Source organism: Ruditapes philippinarum, unplaced genomic scaffold, assembly GCF_026571515.1.
Source record: "Ruditapes philippinarum isolate M1 unplaced genomic scaffold, ASM2657151v2 ctg2572_1_1_1_1, whole genome shotgun sequence".
Classification (NCBI taxonomy): Eukaryota; Metazoa; Mollusca; class Bivalvia; order Venerida; family Veneridae; genus Ruditapes; species Ruditapes philippinarum.
Window position 1 is genome coordinate 64,099 of NW_026853384.1, and position 13,887 is coordinate 77,985.

At 29.3% G+C, this 13,887-nt stretch overlaps 1 protein-coding gene across 1 annotated transcript; it reads right to left on the reverse strand.

Annotated features, from left to right (window-relative positions):
* Positions 1–2,623: 2,623 nt before the first annotated feature.
* Positions 2,624–10,346, reverse strand: LOC132736722 (melanocortin receptor 3-like). Its single transcript, XM_060723919.1, has 2 exons — positions 10,211–10,346; positions 2,624–5,887 (listed from the first exon to the last, which is right to left on the reverse strand). The coding sequence occupies exon 2, from the start codon at positions 5,861–5,863 to the stop codon at positions 4,769–4,771; it is 1,095 nt and encodes a 364-aa protein (XP_060579902.1). The 5' UTR covers positions 5,864–5,887; positions 10,211–10,346; the 3' UTR covers positions 2,624–4,768.
* Positions 10,347–13,887: the final 3,541 nt, after the last annotated feature.

Below are 13,887 nucleotides of genomic sequence, written 5' to 3' on the forward strand. Positions count from 1 at the left end.
AAATTTGGGCAATTATAAGAATAGAGAATTAGAAATGTCGAAATGAAACTTTTCGACCGCATAACATCTTACATTGTTGTCGTGGAAACAGATAAATTCACAATTATTTTATTTTGAGTGCCAACTTTCGCTTTTATTCATATCCGGGGGTAAATTGATGGACTTGTTAATTTCGTATGACATTGACGAGGGTATGAATAATTTATCTTTATTTCATATCTAAATGTATTTCGTACACATTTAAGATAGTCAAAGACGACGGCATAACGGCAAGTTTCAAGGTAAAGGCAAGGTAAAAATTATTCATTTTTAGGACTTTAATTATTTATACTGCCAAGATATATGCATAGATTGAATTCAGAACAAAATTTTGCTGGAATATCATGTGAATAAAATTATAATTATATGACTAAGCTTTTCAACACCGTAAACTTGCTACCGTGTTTAAAGTAATTTATAATTCTATTGTATGCCATAAATTATAGAGATTAATATACTTGACAAGATTAGGAATAAAATGTTAAAAGTTATGAGAAGCCTACTGCAAGTCAAAGAAGATTATGTTTAAATGTATGCCATTAACTTGATTATAACAACAATCCCTTATTAAAACATTATTCTCAAGAGATATTGATCGTTGTGATATTATCATATCAGTAAACGCACCAAACGCCCCAGAAAAAAAATTATACTACTTCTTGCTTCATCTTTCGAAAGGCCAAAAACGAATTTTAAAATGTTTAATGGTTTAAGAGATTGTTAGATGCTTGTTACTTGAAGAAAATATTCATAAATGTGTCATAAACGTAATAAAAGATAACAAAGTAGTATTTTGACTTCCATATAAAATACTACTTCACTTTAACTGTACTTATTACGAGAGAGTAACAAATTATAAATTGTTTAGGTAATTGGTCAATGAGTAATTGTTTGGATACTATAAAGGTACACCAACATTAAGTTTTATGCAATGAAAACTAAAAGCATTTCTGAGGCATAATGGACCTTCTATAATACAAAAAAAATCAATTAAGATAAGAGACAGAGAGCGATAAGGGCCTTTCAATATAAATGAGATTTTGCTCTATTTACAAAACAAACTGCTGCACCAATATCACCCGTAGTTTAATTTCTGAATGTTTTCCAGATAAGAAATTATAGGAAATGCTTTAACCAATTACTTTTTAATATGATATTGCTGTTATTTGTAGATGTCTTATAAAAGCGTTTATGTGCACTTTACAGTCACGTCCATGAACAGGCTCAATCAAACCGAGCCTGCAAATATTTTAATTGTGTCGTTTAAGACTTTCTTAAGGGTTTTTATTTTCTGTATTTTATTCTTCATTAGGTACTTAAATATGTCGATGAATGACTGAATTGTTGGCCGGACACGTTCATAAAAACATTGTCATAATCGATTCCTGTCTCCTCAGATTTTGCATGCGACACATCGTCTCAATATGCTACAAATAAACGCAAAATCATTTCAAAATCCATTCACGTATCACAAGATTATGTACCGGAATGACAGACAGACAGACGGACGGACGGATAATTCAGAAACTATACATGTATGACATGAAGTCACATTGAACGTTTAGGGCATTTTACTTTAAATTTCAGAAATAAAGTCGTTTGATAGACAGAATGTAATTTTTGTGTTGTCTACTTTCACATTTGAACCATTTTCTTAAGTGTCTGTTATTATATTCCATAACCAGGAAAATTAAAATTACGTATATACAATTTAACAAGCCAGAACTAGAACTATAGCTTTACTAATACCTTTTTTGTAATTCAGATATCATAGTTTTTTTATTTTGTTTGGTTATGTTTGTTTGTTTATTATTTAACGTCAAGCAAACAGCCATGCTAAAACTATATGCCGAAAATGTTATAATTTCAATTCTCTACATTAATTCAACCACTTAGCGACCTATGTAGCTATTATAGTAAACTGATTAACTGTTCAGATTTTTACTAGGTACTGTGTTGCTGTAAAGAAAACTTTTATGGCCAAATAAATAGAATTTGTAAAAATGATAAATGCAAGCCACTCAGCTTTCACAAAAAGGGAACAATTGTTTACGTTCGATTCACTAGATGGCTTCAAACCGAGTCTGCAATTGTTATGTTATTTTGTTGTGATTAATGCTTCCGAGGGATCACTTTGTTTCCAGAATTTTGTACTTCACAACAGCAGGTGTCAAGTGCCGTGTGGCAGTCGTAAAAAGTTGCCCCGTACTTCACTTCAGTGTTGCTATATTTTCTGGTCCTCGGGATCATTGATGCCAACACTATAAAGTGTTGAGAATTGAGTACCGCTCAAGCCGGTGCTAGGGGGCGTGAGGAATGTTGCACTTATTCATTATCCCTCATGTACAGATTCCATCAAACCGAGTCTGCAATTCTTATGCTATTTTGTTGTGATTAATGCTTCCGAGGGATCACTTTGTTTCCAGAATTTTGAAAGCTTCAGTGCATGGAACAATTCAATATTTTTATTGAGCAATAAATCAAAGGAGTTTAAGGGATAGGGAGTTAGTGACCTTTAGTTTTTAACTAACCAAAGCATTCAAAAACATTCAACAAACAACACTAAATATTATGAAAACTTTATTAAGCTAATAATTTACGAAAAGGAAAATAAGCATCACATTTATACACAGTCATATGATAGTAACTTATGAATATATAACTCATGCCAAAAATATTCTGAATAATATTTTAGTATCTTAACACATTGAATGATACCATTATCGTTTAAGTGTTTCAAAATATTTTCAGAACATATTTATATAGAGCAAACTACCATAATAAATAACCATAAAAGTTTTACTGATATGAAAGATTATGTTCCTATATTGGTTATAGTTGTGATTGTAATCATTATATTTGTTTCAGTTTACACAATTATAACAATTTAATTACGCTTAAATCAAAATCAATTACCTGTAAATCACATTGAAAAAAAGAAAATATTACAACAATAAGATCTTGGTAATTGTCATATAAATTCAAGTAGAATTATTATTTCAAAAAGCTTTTTTTGATATTTATTCTTTAGCACTCTATACAACTTTATTGAAATAATGAACCTATATTATGAGATTATTTTACATTGTTTAGTACAATACTGAGTTGTTTTAAACAAACATGTCAAACGAATGTTAAATTAGGCGACAGATAAAACAGAAACTAGCTTTTCCGTTTAGAAATAATCTTATTTTTCCATGAAAGTTTCAAGTGAACCCAGAGCTTACCCTAATTTTCTGTGTGAATATTTTTTTAAATTCTGACACAAGATGAAACGAAGGTGTTTTCCTGTCTCTTTTCCGCTAATATTTTATGTAGAACACAGAAGTCAGTGTCTTGTGTTCCCCGGGTTCTGGCCTGAATATATTTTCTCTGTCTCATCCATTACATTGGACATAACTTAAAATTAAATCATCCATTCTTCTTTTCCGTTATCTTATATTCTTTTTACATTATATTATTCACAGTAACATTTCTCTCAGTGGATAAAACATGTCAATTAAAAACATTCTTTTGGTAGCTCAAATCTTCATCATGACACATTTCATCACATTTTATCATCATATATATAATATTTATCTATAAGTTACAATAACAAGTCAAAGTACTCGCATATCAATTATTGTCTGCGTTTACAATTTCAAACTGAAGTGAAAACACTGAAAACATAAAAATATTTCATTTCTTTTGCACAAAACTATTGGTGAATAAAAAAGGAAAGAATTATGTGATATGAATGTACATATATAATGCGAATTGTGCATTATAAATGTGCAAAATGATACCACGATTGAATTGTCGGAGAGCTCAAAGAATTACGTTTTACAACTTTTAATAATGTAATGAAAATTTAAAAGGAAAATCACTTATGATAAGTGATAAAAAACGAAAATTCGCGAAGTCTGCAACATTCCTGACGATAAATGTTAGACAAAACAATACAAACAAATGTATCTATTACAGTAAACTCTAGTCTCATTTCTTTTATATGTCATTAGTTATTGAATATTTTGATGAGGCTCAAAAATAATGACTGCCAAAAGAATTTATGAATAAAGATATACTCTGTTCATTTTTCAGTAAAATATTATTGTCACATGGAAGCTGTGTTACTCATTACATGTCAAGTAAAGTTGGTCTTTTGTTTTAAACTGACAGTTTTTTTAAGTGACGCTATATATTTATATTGTGTCCACTTCCTCTTTTTCACTATTTTGAATTTCTATGTCACAAAGTACATTCATCAAGTAACAACTTTGTAGTAAGCAAGTATCCCAAGAAATTTATTCATTTAAAATTCATATCGCATGACTACGAGTGTTAGATTCGAAATATATTGTGCAGAAATTTAGTATAAATTTCTCCTGTTGTTAACAAGAATGGATTATATGAATATTAGCATTTAGCTAAAAAAAAACGGACCCGACAAAAGTTATGTATATAAAATGGCTTTGTTTGTCAGTTTTTAACCAAGAAAGCTAAGCTTTTATTTAAGACATCTCTAGGATATATAACAAAGTAAAATTATAAACACATTTGCTACGGAGGACGCTACGAGACATATAAAAGTTGCAATTAAAAGTAAGAATAATATTCAACTGGTTATTGTTCTCTAAAATCTTTGTCAGAAACATCTTTTTTATTTTCTTAATATAATTTTAATAAAACTGTAAATAAAAAACACGTTTTCAGAAAAAAATATCTCCATAAAGTATATGAGAAAATTCGTTCACAGCGGTTGAAAGTTCGTTGAATTTTTGTCGGTCCTACTTGTTCTACTACTTCTCTTTGATGATGTAAAGAAAGCTTTAAATCTCTGTTTTACTTTCGGTAGTCGAATTGCATAAATGATTGGGTCAAAAACTGCATTCAGTAAAAGAATCACATATAAGATATCAAGGATTTCTGTAACTTTATCAATATTACGAAAAATGTACGTAAGGTCAGTTTTATTTTTGATATACATGAACACATTGTAAAATGCAAAGGGAGTCCAGAACAGTATAAATGTCCCGACAAAGAGCCCAGTTGTCATTAAAGCTTTAACACTTCCAGAGTCGGTATGGTGGCGTGCCCTTTCCCGTCGAGGCATTGCCTTTCTTATGCGGCTGTAGATTCTTCCGTACAGTAAACATATTGCGACAAGTACAATAAAGATGAACAGAATTATGGCTACTTCTATATTATAATTCCCTTCTGCAATTACGGTGCAAATCGACCCGCCTTGACCGATAGCAAACACGACTTCCGTTAAACCTATAAATAGACTGACAACCCAAACCATTAAAACGGCACAATTTCCTTTGATAAACGTCATCTTTTGTCTGTAACGTAATGGTTTAATGATAGCGCCATAATGATCAAGGGCCATGACAAGAAGATTCAAAAGTGTGGCAAAAATCGCAATATCTGACGTCAACCTGACTAAAGTATTGATACAATCATGTTCATGGAAGATAATGTAAGTGAAATAAAATGAAAAGTTTCCGAGAGAAATTAAAGCATCTGACAAACAAAGACTGATAATGAGTTTGAGGTGCGTCGTCATTTTTTGTCGCATTTTAACAACGGCTATAATTGATGCAACGTTTGCTATGATACCCAAAACACAAACAATAACTGTCAGTGCTTCGATTGGATCTGTAAAAATTATGGCAGCTTTCTCTGCTGTAGTTCGAATTGCTGGATGCCGGTCCCGCATACCAATCGTGCTCAAACTGGAATTACATGTTGCATTTTTTTCTGTGTCATTTTCTGGAAGGACAATGGTACTATGATCAGTTACGTCGTACTGGACATAACTGGTTTGTGTCGAACTCAACATATTGTAAAACGCTATCCAACAACCCTGCAAATAAACAAAAACATTTATTTTACACGAACTATTTTTGTATACGTAATGATTTTTGATTTTTCTCTGTGTATAAATCATATACTGGTTTCTGTTATACTTTAAACCTACTGATTATCTCTCAATAAAATATTTGGCATCTTACGCCTTCAAATTCTGTAAGTTTTAACTGATAATTATCATCTTAACATAAGGAAAGTAAATTATGCACAGTTTTGTATATTTACATACACGCTGATTTAATAATATTTTATTGCATATTTTGTACATGATTAATTTACACAATCTAACATCAATATCTTAAGCATGAATATAATGTACATACAAAAGGGTTGGACCAAAAGTTATACCAACATTATCTAGGGTCCTCCCCTGACGGTCTATCTTGATGGCTTAATGGTAACATAGAAAGTAAATGTGGTTTTTAGAAATTCTAAGATATTTATTTATATGATAAGCGATATTAATTTCAGGTATTTTAACTGTTAAAAAAGAATCGCTTAACCTAAAAAACAAAGAAAATTACAAAATGACTTAATGAGGTAAAATGGAGAAAAAAATATATGCCATTAACAATTTGCCACTATAATAAACGCACCAAACCTTGATTTGCAGCAGTATTTTAATAAACTTTTTATGAAAATTAATATATTAAATGTGTAAACAAAATTAGGTAAATCTTCTACTACTTTTGATGAAATTATGCACTTCTTGAAATAGTCTTATGTTTTCGGCTTCTGCAAGTCCATCAATACCGTGTAATAATTTCTGACTACTGAGAGGATGAAATGACCTGGTATTCAAAAAAGGTATACGTCTTTGCATAGTATATAATTTACATCGGAAAAAATAGTGCTCCGCATTTTCGATGTCTGCGACGCATTGGCATAATGGACTTGAAACTAAATGGTTAATAAAAAGATCATTATTTAAGTTGCTACAATTGTTTCTAATTAAGAAACGATCTCCGTATAAGAAAAAAGATGGAACTACTGGAGGTTTATATAATTGTTTAATCTTGTTTTTTAATGAAGCTAGCGACTGTGATTCGCAAATGTTTGTCGGAAGATTATTCCATAATTGAATAGCTGATGGAATAACTGATTTTGAGTACATTTCGGTACATCTGGCTAAAGTAATATAGTCACTATTATTTCTTAACGAATAATGGTTTACTAACGCCATCTCGACAGATGGTGGAAAATGTTGCATAAGATATTGTGGTAATAAATTATATTTTCCTTTATACATTAAAACTAGTTTTTGAATTTGTCGTCTGTCTGAAAGTGAAACCCATCCTATCTCCTTAGGTAAATATTGAATTGATACGGATCTAGTTAAACCAGTTACCACGCGAGCTGCTTCGTACTGAACTATTTCTAACGTTTCTTTTTCAAGCTGTGTACAATTATCCCATACTAAAGATGCATATTCTAATTGTGGACGTAAATACGATATGTAAATGTTATTTAGAGTATTTTTTTTTACCTTGAATTTTAGCATTTTCATTGAACCAAGAATTCTTGCAGCTTTGGATACTATAATAGATATATGTTCATGCCATGACCCATCTTGGCTAAATGTTACCCCTAGATGCTTATGGTGGTCTACATATTTAAGCTGTACATTATTGAAAAAAAGTTTCGGTTTATTTCGATAACAAAATGAAAAGATCATGACCTCAGTTTTTGCTGGATCGAAATTAACAAGCCATTGTTTAGACCATGATGTAATTGTGATAAGGTCTTTATTAAGAATTTCTTCCATATACGAGACATCTTTAGATGAGACTGCCAACGAACTGTCGTCGGCAAAAAGTCTAGTTACACTTAGAAGGGATTCGGCAATGTCATTAACATAGATTAAAAATAAAAGAGGACCAAGGACGGATTCCAGGTAACACATTCATATTGTTTATATCAATATTTGAAAATAAAACTGTCAGCAAATGAAGCCAATTTTAATTATTCCACATTTTAAACGATTTAAGAAAAGTGTAATTTAGCACAAATGAAAGAATTTTGTGTTTTTGCTCAAAATTATGCAAAATAAAGAGCTTTACTATATAAACTGCAGCAATAGCTTACTATCTCACTGTTTAGTATTGACAGGGAGCATATTGAATCGATGCAAACAAAACTCGATTATTTAAATTAGTAACATGTTTTCAGGAATATCTTAATGCTAAAACGATTCTATGATAAATCATCACTTTGCCTCCAATATTTAGAATTTCAAACTGAAAGCTTCACGAGACAGTTTAAATAGAAATGAGAGATAATGTAAATTTTGTACACAAGGCACTGTGTTATTAGAATATCAATTACTTTTTTGTCAAACTTACTCAGAATGAAAACAAGATTTTATACCAGGTAAAGATTAACATTTGTGATTCGGTCAACAACGTCAACAAATATAATTATAACAGTGAATATAAATGCGTTTTAGCAATCCACGATTTTTTGGGATTTAAAATTTCTGTTTTATTTGTAGAAAAAAAGAAGAACGACCAAATTAACATGTTTTGTTGTTGCTGTTGTTATTGTTGTTGTTGTTGTAGTTGTTGTTTGCAAAACATTGAAATAAGTTGAGAAATTCGTTTATTGTGTAATAATATGGGTTGAATATAGCGTTTCTAAAATATATTTCGCTCTTTGATCCTTTTACAGTACGGTTTATGTTCGATTCGTTCTTTTTATTTCTACGAATTTCTGCAAGATTTATCTGCACCCAATCTATTATATCAGTACATTTATTGTAACATTATGTAATTTTTTAATACTTTTTATTCGATATCATGATTTATTGAAAATAAATAAGAAGTTACAGTAAAGAATAAAAGCATCAACTTTTAACGTAGGTTTGTTTAATTTAATTGCAATATATATGAAGAAAAAAACTAAGAAATAATTACATAATTATAATTAAAGTTAATTAAAAATAGATAAAATATAACAATTGAGTAATGCAAATAAGTATTATTTTAAGTTATTGAATGTAATGAGAAGAATATTACCACAGCATTTTAATCAATAATGAGAATAATAATAATAAGTTATACATTTTTATTCAAAATTGTGACTTTATTGAATTTATGTCAATTTATGTAGAAAAAATACTTTTATACTTGTGAGAGAAAAAAGACTTAGTGATTTTAAAGGAGAATAGTTTGTGCGAATTTGGAAGAAAGGAGATGTTAAAAAATAGAATGTTTCTATATTTTTTTCTATTGCGACCGCTGTAAGTTCAGTCAGCCCAACATATAATTAGATCACAAGTTGTAATGTTTATCTTGAATGCTTTTAGGAAAGACAGTCAAAAAATTTTATTGACGTAAGCAGTACAATTTCTTGTCATACATTTTACATATATACACTAGGATTTATTTGTTCAGTGATCAAATAAAGTTCAAATTTTTTTTTTATCACAAATTAATAACGATATTTCAAGGAGGATAAATCAGCAATTACACTTTCAAGATAGTGAGACAAGTTTGATGTTTCAAATTTGCAATTTACAGTAAAGACTTTCTTAACTTAAATGCTTTATATATTTAGACATGGAACTTGATGTTACAATGTGTCATAACTGAGTAATATGGTATTCGAAAAGGTGAAAACATAAAGCTTAGAGTGGTTTAATGTTGCTTTCTGCACATTTTGTAAAAAAGAATTATTTTCTAGTTTAATGATTGACTTATGTTTACCATATTACATGTATATTAAAACCAGACCAATATAGAAATTTATCTTTAGTATTAAATTTCTTAAAATTTTGTTCTGCTCTCTTCAGAAAAGATATTATAATACGCTTTTATAATAGTATTTCAATGTTATAATACATATTGTTTGTTCATAAAAAAATAAAAGAGACCGTGGTCATAAACTATATAAGCCGTAATAAGAAAATCCAAATTGAGACCACCCCACAATTAAGACCTTTTTAATTCTGGCTCGTTGATGGTCTTAATAGAGGATTTTTAATGAATCCTACAGATTATTTACCAGGGTACGTTATATCATAATTTATTTATCTGGCAACACTATTTTTTCTCTAAAACTGGAAACAAAATAATTTTATATGACATTTTAATTATCCACGTAACAAACAGAAACATTCAAACATCAACATACGTATATTCAACGTTTTTTTATCCGTTTCATAAAAATGTTTATTAATTAGTGTTGATATCTCTCAGTGTGTACAGAAACTCCTAAGATATTTTTTTCTAAATTTATTTTATTTTCTTCATAGCAAATTACATATTTATCAACATGAATAATAAATCTTAAAGGATAATCACTGAACGTAATTTATTACCTTTCAAATTAAATCCTTACTTAATAAATCCGCTCAAATTCTGAAAAGATTTGTTTTTATTTTTCCAATACAAGTGAACATCTCTGCGACTTGTTATACAACTGACAAAGCGACTTCTTTCGCGACATTTCATTGGATTTTTAGCGCAGCTATTGTTAGATATATTTGATACTCGGCTGAATGCGTTTATGACATGAATATCCGTTACTGTACAGTATCAGAGACTCTATCTGTACAAAATAATTGCCGAACGTGTGACATTTTATAACATTTCACAACATATATCCAACATTATATCCGTGATTGTTCTTGAATTTAAGTGCAATGTAACTATGTCGCATATCGCCTTTATTCAACAGATTCAGAATATGACTTTGAATGTTAATGTATCGATAAGCAATGAAGTGGAAACTGATGAAACTGGAAGAAGTCCACTTTATATCAACTAAGACATAAGAATCATCGTTTTCAAAATAAAATAAAAAGTTAGATTTTGTTAACGAAAATGTTAATATTATCGACAATGATTGCATTTTTACAGTAAACATCTATTATTTATTTACATAAAACTAAATAAATGTCCTGTTCTGGTCTGTTCTCTTTTGTGCATTCAAGAAAACTAGTTATGTAGTGCGTAATTGCACAATTTCCTAGGCGACTCAATTTCATTTAGATGGGATGTTTTTCTCGTGTGAAAGAATTGTACATTTTCATCACTTGTCAGAGAGAGATAGAGATAATAGAGATAATATATAAATTATCTAATTTATTTAAATGTCTGTTTTTTATTGTGTTAAACGTAATTTTTTTTAAATATCACAGCATTTTCATCGTTGTTTTAATTTTGAAAATCTGCGATGTTACGTTATCATTCTGAAGACAATATTGCGGAATAACAAAATTATTAATATAGTAAACAAAAGTCAACAAATAAACATGTGTTGCGAACATGTGTGTTATATTTAAGAGTAGTTGCGCAGTTTCGACAAATTCCACTGAATAAAAATATATTTCGGAAGTTAAAGCATTTTTAATTATTATGTACTAAAGAAATGTATATTCGAATCATATTTAGGGGTATATTTTATGTTTCATATCAAAGCTTTTATAGCTTTTAAAATTATATAGATTTGTAGGTCACTTTTTATTTCTTTCAGTACGGATCTCGTGAAATTCATAAACCATATATTTTATATTTCTGAACTCTTCCAGTGTATTTATTAATATTGTGGTAAAATACTTATATGATTTGTATGGTATATTGATAGGAACATCATTTAGTATAATTCGTTATAAAATTCCTCTATCCCTTCATTTTACAACAAGTTTTTTTATCTTTTTTTTTTCTTTGTTAAATGATAAATAACTTAAAAATATGAACTTAAATGTCGAAATTCTCTGTTTTCCTGGCTAATTGGTACAAATAAAAATACAACGCTTGAGAAACAATCTAATATAATTTTACTATTTTGATATATTTGCATTTTTAAAATGATATATTTGTTTTATAATTATTTTTCTAATGTTTCGACAACGTATTTGAAAATGAATGTAAAGAGACGTTTTGGACAACGAGTTTTATAAATATGAGTCGACGAATTATTGGAGTGTTGTCTTAATAAACATTTAGTATTTGTAAGATTACTAATGCACAGTTACGTATTTACATGTTACAACAAAGTAAGACTTGACTAGAAAACAATACACAATGCTAAAGAAACACGTGTATTATTAAATAATCGAGTGAGAGCATTTCAAAAGATGATTTCCACTGGAGCATTTTATCTTTTATATACAAATTGAGAAGTACTGACTTTTGTAAAAGAAAAGGAAGGCGAATATTTCTTATATTTGATTCTATCATCTCTGCCATATCTAGATATAAAAATGTAAGTTTTGTTGAATTTAAAAGGAGCCATGTGATATTTTTGTTTCATAATTATTTGGAGCAAGCTATTATAAAATATTTATTCCTTACTTTCCCGGTGCACATATCATCTTTAGCTCAATGCAATAGTTTTATAGTGACCTTTTTCACTTTAGCTGGTCCTGCAACATCACGTTAATTTTCACACCGTACAATCAAATGGGCAGACAGCTGTTCCAGCGTCCACAGCTGTACCAGTATATACATGTCGGCGCGGGGAATACAATTGACGTACGATAAGTATTCATCTATTTTTAACATATCTTAACTGTGATCGAGTAAATCAATGTTATGGATTCATAGTCAACATCCAAAGAAGCGTGCTAACAAATTTCTGGCCCTGTGCAAGCTTTACTTCACATGAATTTTGACTGAAAATAACCACACTATCCGATGAGATGCGGTATTTTTAGTTTAAAGTCACAAAAACTTATATTTTCTCATGATACACTGTGATAATTATTCCTTTTTTCATACGATACGCAAACGTCAACATTTTGTCATTAAATATTCCAAACCATACCTTCAAAAAAGCTTTTCTGTTAAAGTTATAAGGTATTTAAGTTTGAGTGTCATCAAAATGTTAGTAACGTCATCAGCTGTTCGCCTCTTTTTAATGATAACATCGACAGCAATTCATCGGCAAGGATGAATAACGCTGAAAGCTGTTCAAAGAAACAATTTTCAGCGCTTTTTTGCTTCAGTAACTAGGAAAAAGTAAAACATTTTTGTTTATTTAATATATTACTTTATTCATGATACTTTCTAATTATATTATTTTTATTATCACTTTCTATCATTTGTTGTACCTTAGATGAGAGGCCTATATCTCCATTTACCGCACTGTATTTCAATATTGATATTGTTCATATGAATGAATAAGTGAGTGAATGAATGAATGAATGAATGAATTAATTAATTAATAAATGAACGAATGAACGAACGAACGAATGATGCAATATACGTATATGTTAAAACAAATTGTCTGTAGAAAGTATATGAGTTGTAATATTCTAAAAATTACATATTATACATTCATTTTTCTTCCTATGCATGTCCTGTTGTTGTTGCTGTTGTTGTTGTTTTCTGTTTCAGAAGGCCACAATGGAAATAAGATATATATGATTGTTATTGAATGTTATTAATGTATAACCTTCTTTAAATAAAGATATTATTTTTATTATTATTATTATAATTTAAAAAGGTAGCAAGATCTATTAATATGTTTCTGAAATGTTAAATTCAAAGAAAGTAACGCTTAATACGAATACTCTGTATTATAACTAAATCCATCAAGTGTTATTATAAATAATGGCATATAGTAGACATGTCCCATGCAGTAAATGGATGTGTAACCCGAGATGTCTGCCATATAAAATGATTTATTTAAAAAATAAAAATTTAAATAATTTTTAAGAATGGTTATTATTTCTATTGCACTATACATTAAAACGACAACATGTTTTTCCATGCACTTTCATACCATGCACTGCATAGGACTTGTCCATTATATGCCTTTATTTATAATAACACTTGATGGATGCCTTCATTTACAAGACTGAATATTCATATTAAGCGTTAAATTTGCCTTTGCCTTTTGACTTAAACATTTCATAAACCTATTACAGGAACTCCACTGAGGTTTATAAGCCTAAAAACATGAAATTTTTTTTCACATAAAAAAACATGAGCTCTGAAACATAAATATTAATAAAATATAACCACGAAATATAGGAGAGATACATTGAAA

Excerpts from the sequence above, each read along its gene's own strand:
- LOC132736722 (XM_060723919.1), bottom strand. The coding sequence starts at position 5,863 with ATGTTGAGTTCGACACAAACCAGTTATGTCCAGTACGACGTAACTGAT.